Source organism: Polypterus senegalus, chromosome 9 (genome assembly GCF_016835505.1).
Source record: "Polypterus senegalus isolate Bchr_013 chromosome 9, ASM1683550v1, whole genome shotgun sequence".
Taxonomy (NCBI): Eukaryota; Metazoa; Chordata; class Cladistia; order Polypteriformes; family Polypteridae; genus Polypterus; species Polypterus senegalus.
This window is the reverse complement of record NC_053162.1, coordinates 71,590,786-71,611,372: the sequence shown is the minus strand read 5'-3', so window position 1 is coordinate 71,611,372 and position 20,587 is coordinate 71,590,786. Positions and strand designations below refer to the sequence as shown.

General features: G+C 37.3%; 1 protein-coding gene across 1 annotated transcript in view; it reads right to left on the bottom strand.

Moving 5' to 3' along the window:
• The window catches only part of LOC120535415 (ankyrin and armadillo repeat-containing protein-like), a 48,636-nt gene that overhangs the window by 10,354 nt on the left and 17,695 nt on the right, over positions 1-20,587 (bottom strand). The window contains exons 5-7 of the mRNA XM_039763248.1: positions 17,133-17,377; positions 11,137-11,293; positions 9,787-9,934 (exon numbers count right to left, since the gene is read on the bottom strand). Coding sequence (XP_039619182.1) covers positions 9,787-9,934; positions 11,137-11,293; positions 17,133-17,377 — 550 coding nt within the window. The remainder of the gene's footprint in view (positions 1-9,786; positions 9,935-11,136; positions 11,294-17,132; positions 17,378-20,587) is intronic.

The following is a 20,587-nucleotide window of genomic DNA, read 5'->3' as shown; positions in this document are numbered from 1 at the left end:
TTCTTTATATCTTGCCTGAGGTCAGCGAGCAACACTTTCAGTTCAGATAGCTCAAATGTGCCTTCTTGTACCGTAGATGAAGCAGCAGACTCTGCTGAAGCCGGTGTCCCGCTGCTCCAGTCCCGCGTGATTGCGTAACTGAAGCCGCGGACCTCCCGGCCTTTTCCAGTTTCAGGTAATCCTCTCCAATCGGCGAGCTATCCACATCTGCACTCACGATCGCACCTTCGCTCCCCTTTTCGCTCTCAGCAGGCGACGATGTAGCGGACCGTGGTCCCGAGGAGCCCATCTGATCCAGGTCTGTCTCTGAGAGGCCGTATCTCGAACTAGGGCTTGCTGATCGCAGCTTGGATGTAGCTTTAGTCTTCGATTCTTTCGGACCCCCCTTCTTGTTGGCCATGTTTATATGTGTTTACATATACTGTAGCGGTCCCTCTCGGGTTGAATAAATACAGGATATCTCAGAATAATAAGCAAATAATATGAAAAATAGCACCACTGCTAGCGGAGCTCCACTTCAGACGTCCATCTCTCGCATCGGACGAGACCAATCTCCAATATATATATATATATATACACTCACCTAAAGGATTATTAGGAACACCTGTTCAATTTCTCATTAATGCAATTATCTAATCAACCAATCACATGGCAGTTGCTTCAATGCATTTAGGGGTGTGGTCCTGGTCAAGACAATCTCCTGAACTCCAAACTGAATGTCAGAATGGGAAAGAAAGGTTATTTAAGCAATTTTGAGCGTGGCATGGTTGTTGATGCCAGACGGGCCGGTCTGAGTATTTCACAATCTGCTCAGTTACTGGGATTTTCACGCACAACCATTTCTAGGGTTTACAAAGAATGGTGTGAAAAGGGAAAAACATCCAGTATGCGGCAGTCCTGTGGGCGAAAATGCCTTGTTGATGCTAGAGGTCAGAAGAGAATGGGCCGACTGATTCAAGCTGATAGAAGAGCAACTTTGACTGAAATAACCACTCGTTACAACCGAGGTATGCAGCAAAGCATTTGTGAAGCCAAAACACGCACAACCTTGAGGCGGATGGGCTACAACAGCAGAAGACCCCACCGGGTACCACTCATCTCCACTACAAATCGGAAAAAGAGGCTACAATTTGCATGAGCTCACCAAAATTGGACAGTTGAAGACTGGAAAAATGTTGCCTGGTCTGATGAGTCTCGATTTCTGTTGAGACATTCAAATGGTAGAGTCAGAATTTGGCGTAAACAGAATGAGAACATGGATCCATCATGCCTTGTTACCACTGTGCAGGTTGGTGGTGGTGGTATAATGGTGTGGGGGATGTTTTCTTGGCACACTTTAGGCCCCTTAGTGCCAATTGGGCATCGTTTAAATGCCATGGGCTACCTGAGCATTGTTTCTGACCATGTCCATCCCTTCATGACCACCATGTACCCATCCTCTGATGGCTACTTCCAGCAGGATAATGCACCATGTCACAAAGCTCGAATCATTTCAAATTGGTTTCTTGAACATGACAATGAGTTCACTGTACTAAAATGGCCCCACAATCACCAGATCTCAACCCAATAGAGCATCTTTGGGATGTGGTGGAACGGAGCTTCGTGCCCTGGATGTGCATCCCACAAATCTCCATCAACTGCAAGATGCTTTCCTATCAATATGGGCCAACATTTCTAAAGAATGCTTTCAGCACCTTGTTGAATCAATGCCACGTAGAATTAAGGCAGTTCTGAAGGCTAAAGGGGTCAAACACCGTATTAGTATGATGTTCCTAATAATCCTTTAGGTGAGTGTATATATATATATATATATATATATATATATATATATATATATATATATATATATATATATATATATATATATATATATATTGAGTATACTTTAAATATATGTTGTCATACCTTGCATAACTGAATAACCTTTATGGTACAATAACAATTCAATACATTTATGGTCACTACAGTATTTGGATTTAATAATTGTCATGTGGGAAAAGGCTGACTCGCATAAATAAGTAGAGCCGAATAATGAAGTCAAGGAACTTTTGAATTGAGCCAAGTGAAAAATGATGGCTGTCCGATTAACTGCGATTTTAGTTCCCTCTCCTTTTTCTTTCTCAGATCGCTTTTTGGAATGACGTCAGTTTCGTAGTTTTATGAACAGTTCGAAAATGCCTTTCAACATTTTCCTTCTTTGGAATAGCAATGATAGATTGACAGATCAGACAAACTCACTTCGATTTTGACATTGTGACAAAAAAATCCTCTTCCAATTCCACATCCAGCCCATGTCATCCCCAAACATTTTTTTTTAATCCCTTCTTTAGTCGATATAAATTGGAAGGCTAACTAGATCACAGCCAGAGTTTTGCAGTAGCTCGAGCGTTTGATCGTGCGTCTTGGGATGACCAGTGTGTTAGAAGAGAAGAGATCTCAGACTGGCCGCCCTGTATGTCAATCAAGTGGCAAATGTCATAGGGAGCATATATGATAGACTAACATTGAAAAATTTTTTTTTAATGCAACGTGATCTACCTGCACTACCTTTGCGATCTACCAGTCGATCTCGATCGACGCATTGGGCACCCCTGAACTAGATACATGTACTTATATGACAACATGAACTGCTTGTAGATAAGGTTACTCTTTTATTGGTGTCAACATATTGCAGTAATTTTATTAAAAATAAGTGTTGGTTGTTCTAAAACCGTTCACATGTGAGATGCCCGAGCACTGTGTCATCCCTGGGAGCCCGGGATTTCTGGGAATGACATGCAGGATTCCTGAATTCCCGGGAATGGATTCCCTAGTCTCGTCCCCTACTCATCTCATGCAATGGAGAGCTGTCAAGTGACCTGAAGGTCCATTGACCATCTGTTGGTAGCACAAAATGCATGTCATGCTATGGTATACCTGTGAATTCATGAATTCTGACACATCACAGTTTTGTCTTTTTTTGGTTGTTCAGTGATATCCCTGCATTTCAATTTTGGATATTTTTTTAGGCACTTTCATTATGTTTACTACAAGTCACATGATTTCACTAAATAATCGAATACACCTTTTTGTGGTCTTTTGTTTAACAACAGTTACAGTACTATGGTGAAGAATGGGCCAGATTTTTCAATAAGCATTGAAAGCTTGCATATTGTAATCTTTTTAGTTAGCCAATAAAAGGTGTCATTTTGCTTGACTTCTCATTACAACAGTTACAGGAAAGAATGTCAAGACAACATCAGGAGTTTTGCTTGAATATTTAATATGAATATTTAATATGAACTTCTGCACATTGGGCTTTGGCGTTTGGCTTCCTAGTTTGAATCCCAGCTTCTTGAGTTTCTGTCTGACTTTTGACCTTGATTTAGTTCACTTCTTTATTAAATTCATATCCTGTTTTTTTTTTTCCTTACCATCTTTTAATCTGTACTCATGCTGAGATGTCACCCATTGGACAGTTGCGCTCGGGTCCCAATCTGGGTGCTTCGTCATGTGTTGGGTGCGTCAACGCTCTGTAATCAGCGCATGCCCCTAACCTCTTCCTCTCCTCGTGCTGCATGCAGGTACATAACAATCCCTTTCTAAGATCATGTTGCCTTTTCAATGATGAGGACAGGCAGAAATGCAGTATTCTCCCTTCTGTCTTCCAGGGGGGCAGCACATGGTCTCCAGCAAGAGTCTTTAATTATTCCTTATAGAGCCAGGATTTGTAGTCAGCTCCCATGTTGGCTGTCTTTTTAAAGCACAGAACATTTGGTATAGAGACATTGGCCCATGTTGTTCCCTTGACAAGGAATAATGACGACCCATTGTGCAGGCATTCTAAGAGCATCTGGAGGGAGCTCTAGCCTGGTAAGGGACTGCAGGGTTAGTTTGCACTAATCTTGGGAGGGAATTTTTAAGTTGCCTTAGGTCAGGGATTCACTGAGTCTGGAATCTGGAGGAGAGGTCTGGGAGAAGCCTCTCTAGTAGATGGAAGAAGTCAGAGTCAGAAGGAACAGAGAGAGAAAGGGGGGATGTGTGCTTGCAAGGTGGGGAAATGGCAGAGCCACACTACTGAAATAGACTGATAAATTACTGATGAAGGCTGGCCAAGACAGATAACAGCTTTTTGTTTCAGATTATTTTTTCACATTGCGCTTTCCCTTTTTTGAGTCTCCTTTGTTTTTTTTTTTTTTAAACTAAAACCACACTATTTTTGAGACTTTGAAACTGGTATAGAGATGCTCCAGTTTAGCACTCTCATGCAAGATATTTTATCAAACTATTCATTTGTTTCCCAGGCCTCAATATTTGCCGTTTTAAATATGGAGACTTTGGTTGAGTATTGTCAGAATCCTCACAATAAAATATTATCCTGATACTTGGCTCACGTTTTTTTTTCAAATTTTTGTAATGTATTAAGTAATATGATTTGATTCGGTAATATATTTTCACATTTATTTCATTTTTCATTTGACTGAAGTTAAAACTGATATTAAATCCATTTAAACAAAAAAGGTCAAACTGATAGAAAGAATAAGAACAAACTTTTACTCAATGGAGCAGTTTACAGTCTGTCAACATGAGTTTTATCAGTAATTCTACTGCTCCTATCTTTTAAATTTCTATACCCATTGTCTGACACTACTAACACCCATGTAAGCATCGCCATATTAGAACATTCTGTACTAATTCCCTCCATAATTTGAAACACTTCAATCATGTCACCTCTTAATTTTCTTTTGCTTAAATTGAAAAGGCTCAGCTCTTTTAATCTTTCCTCATAATTCAACCCCTGTAGCCCTGGAACCAGCCTAGTCGCTCTTCTCTGGACCTTTTCTAGTGCTGCTATGTCCTTTTTGCAGCCTGCAGACCAAAACTGCACACAGTACTCCAGAAGAGGCCTCACCAGTGCATTATAAAGCTTGAGCATAACCTCCTTGGACTTATATTTCACACACCATGCTATATAACCCAACATTCTGCTTGCCTTCTTAATGGCATCTGAACATTATTGGGAAGCTGATAGTGTAAAGTCCACTTCTTCTTTTTTCGGCTGTTCCCTTTAAGGTTTGCCACAGTGGATCATCTTTTTCCATATCTTTCTGTCCACTATGACTCCCAAATCCTTCTTATAAGGTGTATTCTCAATTTTCGGACCTCCCATTATGTATTCAGACCTAAAATTTTTACTTACTATGTGTAACACTTTACATTTACTGACATTAAATTTCATCTGCCACAGATCTGCTCAAGCCTGTATGCTGTCCAAGTCCTTCTGTAATGATTTAATGGATTCCAAATTATCTGCCAATTCACCCATCTTGGTATCATCTGCAAATTTAACCAGCTTCCTACTTATATTCTAATCTAAAAACTGACCCTTGTGGAACACCACTCTTAACATCGGCCAATTCTGATAAGAATCGCACCATCACTCTCTGCTTCCTGTGTCCGAGCCAATTCTGCACCCATCTAAAAACATCACCCTGAACTCTATCTTCTTTTAGTTTGATGCCCAACCTCTTGTGTGGCACCTTATCAAATGCTTTCTGAAAGTCACAATAAACAATATCATATGCTCCACTTTTATCATATAATTTTTTTGCTTCCCCATAGAATTCCAGCATGTTGGTAAAACGTGACCTTCCTCTTCTGAACCCTTGCCGACTGTTCAGAAACAACTCATGTGCTTGCCATGTGCTGCTTAATCTTATCCTTCCATTAATATTCCTGTGAAGAATATTAAACTTACTGGCCTATAGTTGCTTGGATCTGCCTGGTCACCCTTTTAATATACAGTAATGGAATAATGTTTGCCATTTTTCCAGTCCTTTGGAATTTCTTCAGTGCACAGTGATTCTCTAAAAATATGTGTCAAGGTTTTATATATGTACTCCCTAACCTCCTTAAGAACCCAAGGGTTAATATTATGTAGTTCTGGAGGACCTTTTGATTTCAGCCTATTTAATCTGAGCAGTACTTCTCCCTCTACAATTTCCAAATCCTTCAGTACCTCCTTAGTAGTCCCATTTAGTGCTGGGATGTTATCTACTTCCTCACTTGTCAAGACCTCAGAAAAATGCAAGTTTAGAATGTCCGCTATTTCACTTTACTATTCCTGATGCACTTCCCCTCCTCCTTGACTGTTCTTTTACTACTAAAATACTGAAAGAATCTCTTAGGGTCGTATTTCGCCTTATCTGCTATATTCCTCTCCAACTGTCTTTTATCCTCCCTAATATCCTTCTTAATAGTTGCCCTCATGTTCTCATATGCCCTACAATTCACTTTGCAGTCATTAGTCTTATATGCCTTATAAAGCTGTTTATTTCCTTTGCAGCTTCTTTTTTAACTCTTTATTAACCCACTGCAGTTTTTTTTTTAATTTTCTATTAATTCCAAATTTAGGTATGAACCTCTCGTGCATTACATGTAAGACATTTTTACCTGTTCCACTGTTCCTTGACTGTCTCCACACTGAAAAGCTTATCCCAGTCTATCCTCTTTAGACTTTGTCACATCTGGTCAAAATTTGCCCTACCCAAGTTAAACTTAACAGTTTTAGCCTTGGCACTCTTTCAAAACACTGATAACTGTATTATATTATGGTCACTTGACCCTAGTGGTTCAATCACCTCTACAGCCTCAATTCTGTCCTGATTATTACAAAATACTAAATCCATACAAGCTTCATCCCTTCTTGGCGGTTTAACATACTGTGTTAAAAAACAGTCACTGATTACTTCTTAAAACTCTTGTGCTCCTCCATTTGCAAGTTTATCCCATTTAATATTCAGATAATTAAAGTCCCCCATAACTATAATATTACCCCTGTAAACTTGCCTTTTTTAATATTACTAAAAGATGTGTGTTGAAATTACTGTCTGCATTGGGCGGTCTATAACATACTACTAAAATAAGGCCTTTTCCCCTAATGCTTTCCAGGAGAAGCCATATGTCCTCACTAAGACGGGGCTCATCATCCAACTGAAGAGGACTTGTGTTTAAATTCTGTTTGACATAAAGAGCAACCCCACCTCCTTTTCTTTCTGTCCTTCCTAAAAATGTGTATCCCTCTATTTATACTCATACTATACTTATACTCATATATCTTTGTTATTTAGCCAGGTTTCCGTTATTGCTATTAGATTATGATTATGCTCTGCTACATACAGCTCCAACTCATTTGCATTGTATTTGATACTTCTACCATTAATTTAAGCTATTTTTAATGTGTTACTCCTTCTACATTTAAATGTTGAGTTAGAATTTAGATTACTACACATTTTTATTTCTACACTGTTGTTTGTTCCTCCATGTATACTGTAGTTCTAAACCTGGCCTGTCCTAAACCCCCTGTCCTCCATACCCTAGTTTAAACAATCCTTGAATAGCCTACTTATATGCCTCTCCTATACAGCGGTGCTCCTCTGGTTCAGATGTAACCTGTCGTCCCATCTGTTCCAAAAGGAGTCCTAATGCCCCATAAACCTGTACCCTTGTACCCTGCACCAAGATTTAAGCCACATGTTAAGCCTTCTAATCTTCTCAGTCTTCCTGAACTAGCATGTGGCACAGGCAGCTGTTCAAAGAAGACTACCTTATCAGTTCTGCTCAACTGTATATGTTTACTGAATTCATGCTGCAAATTCATAATCCCCTCCATCATTTAAAATTAAAGCATTGTATCTTTTTGAAATTGCACAATTAACAATGAACATGTAAATGATGGAATTTTTCATTCAGGTGTGAGACAATAAATGGAAGTACTAGTTAGGGTATAATATTCTCCACACATTCATTACTTTTGACACACAAATTTGTACATAAAGTTTAATTTTTCAGTTGTGTTTAGATATTTCATTCTTCTTAGTTTGTCTGATTTAACTACAAAAGAGACTTTATTAATCTTAGTGGGTTTAAACATGTCATCTGATAGATTCTTGACTTTCTTTTTTTTTTTAAATATAATCTCATGGTCTTTTTTATTGTTGGTAGTGAAACACTTTTCATATAACTATCTTTCTTATTTTCTTTTAGCAATTTTATAGCATTTTTAAAATTAACATGTGGGCTTAATAAGCCATCAATCATAAATTTGCCACAAAGTTACTGCATACATAACAGCGTCAGCTCCAGTTTTAGTGACTCTTCTGGAGCAATCATTAGTTAAATGTGGATGTTCATGGAGAACACGGAAAATAAACAAGTCCCTATACACAGCCAGGCTGCTAGTGAGGTGAGTCAGAAGGTGAGTCACAAGCTTCTGGTCTTTTTGTCACTGTTTGGAACATCTAGTCATTTAATATGGCATAGGAACTGCTAAATTAAGGAGACTTTTGAATCTGTATTATTAGTCTCAGTATTGGAACATGTGGGTTTAGAAAATGAAAGAATATAATTTATGAGAATACTGTATATATAGTCTTCATCAGGTTGCACACCTGATCAAGGCTATACAGCTGTGATGTATTTTGAACTTTCTTTCCTTTTCAGCATAGAAATAACATTTAACCATTTTTTTATTTGCAGGTGCATGTTGATGCATTCCTACATTAACTCAATGCACACATACTGTGTTCTGTGTATATATTGTACAAGTATACAGTAAATGTATATACACAGTATATTGTATACTGTATAGTTAAGAATGTGATCATTCTGCTATATTTTCAAGGACCCACTTAACTGGATCACAGAAAGGAACTATGACTTTATCTGAAAGAGTGCTAAATCCTTCTGTTTCTATTACAGTCTGGAACTGGTTGACCTGGAATTAGAACTTTAGCCCCAGACTGATTTTGTCCACTGCTTCCTATTTTATATAGGTTAAACTGGCAGAGAACTCAGCTATTTCAAAACCTGAATGGGGAACAAAGACACTTTACTTCGTATTCCTATAAATTCATTAAAATCAATACCAATGTTGTCACATATTGTTAATCACCAATTCGTTTCTTTTCTCTTGTCTTTCTTTTGACATATACTATATACTATATATAGTTAAAGTTATCTGGACATTAAAAATCCAAACTGTCGATTTTCTGAATTGCTGCCCACCCCAAACCCAGCCTTATCAAAAATTATAATATCTACTATTTTTACTTTGCTGGTTGTTATGCTGGCTTTTAATGCATTTGTTTCTGATTATTTGTTCAGAGGTATATTTAGTATAACATAAAATAGTCTTAATTTGTCATTACAAGAGTTAAAAATCAAATATTGGCTTTAGTTACTGTGTGAGCACAGAATGGTTTCCTATAACACTGATTTGTCACTGTCTGTTGATACTTTTGATTGTTGTGAGCACTGGAGTATTGGAGGAAGTGGCGGTTACTAGTGTTTAGATTATTTCTGGCATTTTGTTTCTAAATAGTCACTGTTCTAGTTTTCTGTCATGGTTAATTCAAAGTGAAATACTGTGTCATTTTTTTATTTAATACTTCCACACTATTATGCTATTGTTGTCTACAGGTAAAATAAACCTCAATTTGCTTTCAGTCAAAGACAGAATGACAAATTCTGTATTTACAGACCATTTCCTAAATCACTTTTTAGTAATACTTTGTATTTCTAAATAGAGTAGTAATATTCTTGCGTACAATATTTTAAGTGTCGGCCTAATTGCACTTTATTTCATATAACCGGGTATTCTCATGTATGTTTCATTATCTGAACTTTTTAATTAACTGAATCAACACTGCTCCAAATTAGTTAAGATAATCAACACTTTACTATATACTGTATAATATAGAATATATGATAAACAAAAAAGTATAATGAAAAACATGCATTACTGACCATTTCAGCAGCTGCCTGTTGCCATTGTGGTTGAAACTCAAGAATCCCAATGCAATGGCAGCAGATCCCTGAATCTGCTCAGAAGAAGATGTCATCAGATCACAAAGAACAGATACTGAATTGATGGAAATAATTGCAGACGGGATTCCTGACCTCGGCAACAAAAGCAAATCATCATGACTCAGAAATACGGTTCATCAAAGGGCACAGACAATGGGCTATTTTAAAGTATTTTGGACTGTCAGTGGAAATCCAAACAAACAATGGAAGGATATCAGCTTAACAGACAGCTCAAATGTTTTATTATATATAATTTATTCTATTAATATTTAACTATTTTTTAAATGTGAGGGCAATGTATAATTCATAATATATTAAGCTACCAGCACTAATCAATTTATGATAATGATGACGACTACTTCAAAAAAGCAAGATGTGGAAGTTCACACACCAGTTAAATTGAGTCGCAAAAAGTCAATCAATGGGTTGTACTGAAAGGGATCTAGCCTTAAAGCCCCATGGAGGAGCTGAAAAAATGTTGTTTGTCTATGTGTATATATGGCAGGGTTTAGGGGCCTGTCCAAGCAATCCAGAAAAAAAGTTAACAGTGTCAGGCACAAAGAAAATTTCACATACTACAAAAGGAAATACATTTCTGGATAAGAAATTGCATTGAGCCTAACTTGAAAATGGGAAAAATATCATTATGATGACTGAGTTGAGTTTGCTGTACAAATTTGAAAAATATGTAACATTTATGAGACAGGTTTATTACTTAAGTCAGTGTTTCTCAACCTTTAAGTATTTGCGACCCGAGTTTTCATAACAGCTTTAATCGCCCCAAAATTTTTTGAAATGTAGATGCATATTTTATTATACCTACTTAAATTTTATTGACATTTATCTAACTCTATATTTATTGTTCTAGTATTAGAATGTAGTTTAAGTTAATTTGTTTTGGTTTCAACAGATTTTTTTTCATATTTTTGATTCTTGTTTTCACATCTTTGCGCCCCTCTTTTTGTTACTTCGTGCCCCTAGAGGGGCCCGCCCCACAGGCTGAGAACCACTGACTTAAGTAATACTTATATTTACAATTTGTTAATATTTATATTACAACAGGGCCACCTGTTGGGGGACTGGGTCAGTGCCTCACCAGCCCTGAATGCAGAATATTGATTATGTTGTTTAGGTTTGAATCTCAAAATGAATAATGTAGCTCAGTGAGCAGGTTAGGTTATCTGTTGCTTGACCTTATGAACACTGTTAGACTAAGCAATAATTTTATCTAGTCTAATTGTGTTTTAGTTATGTCCTACATTGACTTACTTGATAAAAAAGCTACCATACCTGCTCTTGTATGTGCAAGACGTCCCACACAATCTGCAGCCAGAGCTAGGACAGGCTTGGAGTGTGGTTCTTCCATAATGTCCACAATAGTCTTAATCCCAAGAGCACGGATTGATGCAGGTTTTTGATTTGGTATGATGCTAGATAGAACTACACACTTAGAAAGAAGAAAGACAAACTTTAATCCACTGTAATACCACTTTCTCAAAACTACAGTTATGGGCCTATATCCTTCATTATTTAATCCATTTGTCCAGTCCATTTCACAAATACTAGAGAAGCAGGGGTTACTGTGAGACTTTGGTCAACAGAAGTATGTATCGATACATACACTTGTATTCAAAAATAAATTTACATGTCTAGCTACTGTAATTGTCTTCACAGGCAAAATTTTAGAGTTGAAGTATTTTTTATTGACAGGTGTTTTTTATGGTTCAGTGAATCTTTCTGCCATGGTCACTGTATGTAAGTTACACTTTAATGACCTGTTAGTCTGTTCAGGAGTGATTCCTGCCTTGCACATGGTGCTGCTGTAATACATTCTGACACTCTGCAGCCATGTAATGGACCAGGTATGTTTGGAGGATAGATCAAAGACATTTTCCTGGTTAAGATTGTAGAAAGCAAGTTAGTAACAGGAACTAACATTGGATGAGAATCCAGTTCTTTGCATGGAACATTCAAAAGAACACCCATAATGAGCTATACTAGTGTCTCTAATGAACCTAAGACCATGTCTTTGTAATGCTGGAGGAAATCTTTGTGAATGCCGCAAAGCAGGCATTCTGTACTGAATCAACATTTCACATGTTTGCCATGACAGATGAATGCAGCATTAATAACACTACACTCTAACTGGGGTATCAAATAGTGCAAACATTCAAGAGCCAGCAACCGTTCCCATTTGCCACAATGTTGTGCTGTTATGTTTTGGAAAAATTAAATGAAACACATATATAATTAAACAAAATTAATTACTAAACATTGAGGGTCAGTAATACATCATTATTCGCTATCCTTGTGGGAATATTTTATCAAAAACCTCTAGATAGTAATGAAAGTCAAGACATGTGCATGATTTCCCTTTACGTTGCATGAATTTTGAAACTCCTACTTGTTTTTATGTCTCACATTGAATGCTTGTAAGCTTTGTAAAAAATATTATCAGACACCTGGCTAATTCAAAAGATTTTGGATGGCATGACTTTGGAAGCTGTGCATGTTGTTCTAAAATGATTTACAGATGTTATGTTTCTCCTTAAAATATGACTCTTCCCTCCATTCAATCTCAATAATAAAAGGGTCATTTTCATTGATGTCTCACATTAATAATTCACAGCAGATAATATTTCCAGAGCCTGATAAATATATACAATTTCCAATGTATTTCCCCATTTAAATAAAGACAGATAGTTTTCTATTACATTCACAGAGGGCTAGACATGATGTTATTTCTAAAAACAGAAAACATTTCTAGGTAAATGTATTTTTAGCTGATCAATGCCAGGAAAAAGTGAGCAGGATATCATTTCAGTCAGACAGAGTATAATGCAAAGATTTCCTAGTGAGGAGTCACTCTGAAGCAGATTCAAACTGGGAAATAAAAATCACTCCAGTGCAAGTTGGAGCTAATAGGTTAAGAAAGTCTCACTTGCCAAGCACAGTAAAATAGAAGAACACATAACAGGATGTTTATTTGTCCTGGAGATTTTGTTGGAAAGTTTTATCAACTTTACCTGGTGTTTTGGGCAACACTGAGTTAGCCTGAATTTACCTTTTCTAAATATTTTTTCAAAATAAAGAGATGGCAAAACTAGACATTGGGTTTTACTTTCAATGTTTAGGCCAAATATGAACAACACATTTCTGGACAATATTTATAGAGTAGTTAAAGAGTCATTACTGCTATGCTTTATGTGGCATAAGAGCAAGTGATCCCTAAATAAGTTAAACACACAAAATAATCAATTTCTAGGAAATGTGTATCTAACACAATGGTCTGTTGAGTAAAAGCCATCTTTAAATTGCATTTTGAAGAGTACCTATGTACAAAAACACACATTGAGAACTGGGTTTCTCTTTTTAGACATCTTTTTTTTTACCTAACAAAATAAAAAAGCAAGAAAGGAAAGCCACCATACTCCAAATACAGCATAACCAGAAAATAATTGTTCTGGATGATTTTTTAAAATTATTTTTTTTTCTTACGTAAAGAAATGAGTTGAGAAATTAGCTTTACATCACAGTTTTGCGAGTTCAGGGTAGTCTTTGAGTTCTCTGAATAGAAGAGGGTAATTTTCTACCTCAAAGCAGGTATTTTCCATATTTACCTTAGCTAACCTGTTATCAATCTGAATCTGTTTAGAAATCACAGTTAATATTTAAGTAACCATTGCTGCACCTGCCACTGCTTAGGCACTTAGTTTTGGAAGAGGCAGACACAAATAAAAATCTTAAAGAACAGGACCTGGAGATGAGAAAAAAAAAGTGGTCAGAGACAGGTGAGGGTCTGAAGCCAAAAAGACTGTTAATCAAAGTACCACAGTCCAAAATATGAAGTCAAAGAAAAACATTCAAAGTCCTAACTCCCAACACTGAGAATAACTGAAAGCACCATGAGGATTTTTACAATATCCAGAAACTTGGGCAAACTGGTCTATGCACCTCCATCTTAAATACTGTTGGTGTGATGATGTTATGTGGTGCTCTTCAAGCTGTCACTTGGTATCAGTGGGGAGCTGTCACTAACAACAATGCACATAATCTGCATGGGTCTGATAAGGTATGATCCATTACAAACCGTTTGATTGTCGTGGCGGTATTAGATGTTATTGTCACTGTAGTTGATGATCTACCTAGGTCTGGATAAGCAGATGAACAGGTGCTCCTAATAAGTTGCTCAGTGAGTGTGTAGGTCAGATATTTGCATACTTTATGACAGTGAACATATGGAAGAAATTGTCATGATGCTAATTGCACTTTTTGTTGCTGCTTTTTTTCTTGGCAAAGTGTAAAGCAGTGCAGGGCACCTATTTCTACCAATACCTTTAATGTCCCCTTACATACTGTGACTTCTGTTTGACAGATTTTTAAGGACACTGTCAAAAAAGGGTTAATCTTTATTCTTTTCTTGGAACTTACCACTTAATTTTACATGTTTAAAAATGTAGCATAGAATGATAACAATGAGAGAGTCTGAAACAAATTGAGACTACAGTGTCTCCATAGCCTAACTGAGATAATTTCAGGTTGGCAGGGCTTTACGTATAAAGTAGAAGCTACAGCAGCTGTACCACTAAATTACATTGCTGCTTCCACAAACCTTTAATAAGTAATATAATGCAAAAAAGACAGGAATTTGGTTCAGCTTAGTTCCAGCTGGTTCTTAGTGTTAGTGGTAAAGTGGCGAATTTGGTTGTAAACTGTCCTGCTATAGCAAGGACCATTCATGGTGAGAAAAAGCAATAGCACTCGTTTGGAATGTGTTACTTTCAATGGGTCAAAACATACTTTAAGATTCTAAAATATTGAAAATAGCTTCAAAAAACAAAATATTTTCAATAAAAATAAAATGGTAATCTCAACATTCAGCATCATTTAATCTTAATATTTTTTTGCATACAGATTTTTTACTGAGGTACGGTTCATCTTCTCACACTTTGTGTGAACTCTTGTGAGTTCAATTATGGTAGGCTTGAAAATAATGTTCTTTTCTTTTATGGTAAAATAATATCATTTTAAAGTTTTATCTTTTCGCATTGGTTTTTGAATATTATTTTATAGCGGGTACTTATTACCATATTATTGTCTGCTTGCCATGTGGGCACCAGAGTGAAGCATAATAACTTTGCACTTATACTATTAAAGACAGAGATACATACAGACAGTCATATGAAAAAGTTTGGGAATCTTAATTCTTTGGATTTTTGTTTATCATTGGTTGAGCTTTCAATGTACCAACTTCCTTTTAATATATGACGTGCCTTATGGAAATAGTAGTATTTCAGCAGTGACATTAAGTTTATTGGATTAACAGAAAATTTGCAATATGCATCATAACAAAATTAGACAGGTGCATAAATTTGGGCACCCCAACAGAGTTATTACATCAATACTTAGTTGAGCCTCCTTTTGCAAATATAAAAGCCTCTAGATGCCTCCTATAGCCTTTGATGAGAGTCTGGATTCTGGGTAGGGTATTTTTGAACATTCTTCCATACAAAATCTCTCCAGTTCAGTTAAATTTGATGGCTGCCGAGCATGGACAGCCTGCTTCAAATCACCCCATAGATTTTTGATGATATTCAAGTCAGGGGACTGTGATGGCCAATCCAGAACATTGTACTTCTCCCTCTGCATGAATGCCTTTGTAGATTTCGAACTGCGTTTTGGATCATTGTTTTGTTGGAATATCCAACCCCTGCGTAACTTCAACTTTGTGAGTGATGCTTGAGCATTATCCTGAAGAATTTGTTGATACTGGGTTGAATTCATTTGACCCTCGACTTTAACAAGGGCCCCACACAGACCCACAGCATGATAGAACCTCCACCAAATTTGACAGTAGGTAGCAGGTGTTTGTCTTGGAATGGGGTGTTCTTCTTCCGCCATGCAAAGCGCTTTTTGTTATAACCAGATAACTACATTTTTGTCTCATCAGTCCAAAGCACTTTGTTCCAAAATGAAGCTGGCTTGTCCAAATGACCATTTGCATACAACAAGCGACTCTGTTTGTGGTGAGAGTGCATAAAGGGCTTCTTTCTCATCACCCTGCCATACAGATGTTCTTTGTGCAAATTGCGCTGAATTGTAGAACGATGTACAGATAAACCGTCTGCAGCAAGATGTTCTTGGAGGTCTTTGGAGGTGATATGTGGTTTGTCTGTAACCATTCTCACAATCCTGTGCATATGCCACTCCTGTATTTTTCTTGGCCTGCCAGAAACTGTGCCTGTGGCCTTCCATTTCCTGATTACATTCCTTACAGTTGAAACTGACAATTTAAACCTCTGAGATAGCTTTTCATAGCCTTCCCCTAAACCATGATACTGAACTATCTTTGTTTTCAGATCTTTTGAGATTTGCTTTGAGGATCCCATGCTGTCACTCTTCAGAGGAGAGTCAAAGGGAAGCACAACTTGCAATTGACCACCTTAAATACCTTTCCTCATGATTTGACACACCTCTCTATGAAGTTTAAGACTTAATGAGTTAATCCAGTCAATTTGGTGTTGCAAGTAATCAGTATTGAGCAGTTACATGCATTCAAATCAGCAAAATTACAAGGGTACCCAAATTTTTGCACAGCCAATTTTTCACATTTCACAACTAAATACTGCTTCACTAAAAAACACCCAGTACTCAGATGTTCCTAGGAAATGAAAGACATACCACTGTTATCTTTTTTGTTGAAAGTAGAGTAAATTATTATGCAGGCTGAGATGGGTTCCCAAACATTTTCACCTGATTTCTAAGCTTTTGGATTAAAAACAAACACACAACAAACTTTTCACAAAGGACTAGTTAGGAAAAGGGAACTTTTTGGCGTTGTTATTTTTATGTATTGTTGTGGTTTTTATAATCAGATTTATTGACTTCCTGGCTTCTGAACTGTACCCCATTTTTCAAGAATTTTTTCATTTTGACCCTAACATCACATCCTGATCCATTCTCCTCAAAAATTCCAATTTTGTCTTATATTCTTGGGCAAGCCTTTTTAACATCACGTGTAAGACCTCCAAACACAACTTTCCATTCTTCATTTTCTAGTCTGCTTGTAGTCAGGGAAGATTTTACTTCTTGTTTTGGTTAATTCTGTCAACTGGTGTGAATTTACATTCAGATTCATATATGGGTTAGAGACCACTGATGTTAGTGAATGTTTTCATGAAGTGTTTCTCTTTATAAATGGAATTCATGATTAATTAGTTTGACACCTCTTGGATTAGATACATACAAAGCAAAAGGTTTACAGCATCAGCCTAGTCCTTCCTCACCTGGAAGGCAGCATTCAGACGTTCAAGTGGGTCACTGGAAAGGAAGAAAGGTTGAAAATTGTGCCAATGCACCCCACCAGCCTCTGCTATCTGCTTCTGCTGAGCCATGTTGTTGAAGGCAAAAGTTGCTATAGCAACCCCAGCGAGCAGGCGCACTTCTCTGAATTGGGAGTACAGGAGTCTAAGGATGAAGCTATAACTGAAGTCACCATGGCCATAAAGAAGCTCTGCATTCCCACGGTTGCCTAGGAGGACAAATAGATACCATAAATCAGAAGGTTTAAATGTTACAGAAGACAATGAAAGAGACTAATAAGCAGGGAAGTCAAGTAGTTTTTCGGCATACATAAGAGGCAGCAGTACTTCAAAAGAAGCCAGAACAAAGGATTAGCAGTCTGCAAAACTTGGTTTTGTAAAGGGAGACGTGATTAAGTTTCTTCTGCCTGTCAAGTGTTTTACCATGTTGGTTTATACCATTCTTAAACAAGTTTTAATCAGCCGCTGACTGTTACGTAACATCTCAAAGGAGCAGTTTGTTCTTGTTTATTTAAACTCAATGCCTGGAAATTGCATCAACAAAAACTACCTTTGCTAACTGAGAAACAAATTTAAAACCATACTCTGACTGCCAAGTAGCACTTTCAACATATGGGTCACATTAAACAATTTCTTCCCTCTTCTTGCAGACATTGTACAAACCATCCAGTACCCTTTCCTGGTTGTCCAATTCAGGATTATGTGGGCCCTGCACTTATGTAGATAGCATCGGACACACATCTGGAACTAACCATTAGTGAGGTGCTGGCCCATTTTAGGACATACACATACACATATGGTATGACAGAACATGCCTGTCTTTGAGATGTGAGACAAAACCTAGAGTAGTGAAAGAAATGTCTGTACAAGCATAGGAACTTTACACAGAAAATATCCTGGCCTGTATTACAACGCAAAAATCAGGAGCAGTGAGGCAGCACCATATAACATAGCACTACATGTGCAATGTACTATATACTCAAATGCACTGATGCAGCAATTTGTGTAGGCAGATTATCTGTGATATTCTGTTTTTGACATGCACTCTAAACCTACTCAACTAAAGCACTGTACCAACAAATTTAGAGACCCAAACTAGATTAAACAAAACAGGACAATGCCACAGCTTTTTTAAAAATTTTTTTATTTTCTATTTTTAAGTCCTTTCTGCAGAGGAATAGTCCTAGCTGATGGAATAGTTGGGCAACCTAAAACACAGAATGAGTCTTAAAAAGGCAGTGTTTTCTATGAGTGCCACAAGGTTTGGTTTCACTTCTCCTAGAAAGTGACACCACTCTATGCATTAAAATATTGCACTAAGCCAGAAACACTGGAGTTTAAAAATGGAAAAAAAATGGCTCTTTAGTGGTCAGGAATTATAGATTAGCATTTAAAAGCTTTTGTCAATTCACCGAAGAATGTGTAACTTTCAGTCTATTTATATATTATATGTTGTCTCCCTTATTTATCTAGTTATCATATACTGTAGTAACATTATCTATCTATCTATCTATCTATCCCAGTTGTATAATGGAGCCTAAAAAGGGCACAAAAGTGATGGTTGGTTACTATATCCATAGATGTTTCTTATATTCCATCCAATAGCACATTTCTGTGAATGCATTTTTCTCCCTTTTACCATCTTTTGTACTTTCGTGAGTGCCACACCACGACATGCTATCAGTGCAGACCAATGCATTTTGGAATGCTAGCCGGCTATCATTTATTGTGCAGTGTCTAAGCGGTTAGACCATAGAACACACAGCTGTCGGTTTAATCCCAAGTCCTGTCTCACTGATTAACTTTGAGCTTCCTGTATTTCAAATATACCTTCCCTGCATGTAAGTGATACTGTAGTTTTCAACTTTGAAAATGTCTTGGAATGTTGTTCATTAGGGAAAGGCGGAACATTGTAGAGATATACAGTTGTGCTTGAAAGTTTGTGAATCCTTTAGAATTTTCTATATTTCTGCATAAATATGACCTAAAACATCATCAGATTTTCACTCAACTCCTAAAAGTAGATAAAGAGAAGCCAGTCAAACAAATGAGACAAAAATATTATACTTGGTCATTTATTTATTAAGGAAAATGATCAAATGTTACATATTTGTGAGTGGCAAAAGTATGTGAACCTTTGCTTTCAGTATCTGGTGTGACCCCCCTTTGCAGCAATAACTGCAACTAAACGTTTCCGGTAACATTTGGTCGTTCCTGCACACCGGCTTAGAGGAATTTTAGCCCATTCTTCCATACAGAACAGCTTCAACTCTGGGATATTGGTGGATATCCTCACATTAACTGCTCGCCTCAGGTCCTTCCACAACATTTTGATTGGATTAAGGTCAGGACTTTGACTTGGCCATTCCAAAACATTAACTTTATTCTTCTTTAACCATTCTTTGGTAGAACAACTTGTGTGCTTAGGGTCGTTGTCTTGCTGTATGACCCACCTTCTCTTGAGATTCAGTTCATGGACAGATGTCCTGACATTTTCCTTTAGAATTCTCTGATATAATTCAAAATTCATTGTTCCATCAATGAAGGCAAACCGTCCTGACCCAGATGCAGCAAAACAGGCCCAAACCATGATACTACCACCACCATGTTTCACAGATGGGATAAGGTTCTTATGCTGGAATTCAGTGTTTTCCATTCTCCAAACATAATGCTTTTCATTTAAACCAAAAAGTTCTATTTTGGTCTCATCCATCCACAAAACATTCTTCCAATAGCCTTCTGGTTTGTCCACATGATCTTTAGCAAGCTGCAGATGAGCAGCAATATTTTTTTTGGAGAACAGTGGCTTTCTCCTTGCAACCCTGTCATGCACACCATTGTTGTTCAGTGTACTCCTGATGGTGGACTCATGAATATGCACATTAGCCAACGTGAGAGAGGCCTTCAGTTGCTTAGAAGTTAGCCTGGGGTCCTTTGTGACCTCGCTGACTATTTCACGCCTTGCTCTTGGAGTGATCTTTGTTGGTCGACCACTCCTTAGGAGGGTAACAGTGGTCCTGAATTTCCTCCATTTGTACACAATCTGTCTTACTGTGGATTGGTGGAGTCCAAACTCTTTAGTTATTTTTGTAACCTTTTCCAGCCTGATGAGCATCAACAATTCTTTTTCTGAGGTCCTCAGAAATCTCCTTTGTTCGTGCCATGATACACTTCCACAAAATGTGTTTTGAAGAGCAGACTTTGGTAGATCCCTGTTCATTAAATAACACTGGGTGCTCACTCACACCTGATTGTCATCCCATTGATTGAAAACACCTGACTCTAATTTCACCCTGAAACTAACTGCTAATCCAAGAGGTTCACATACTTTTGCCACTCGCAAATATTTAATATTGGATCATTTTTCTCAATAAATAAATGACCAAGTGTAATATTTTTGTCTCATTTGTTCAACTGGT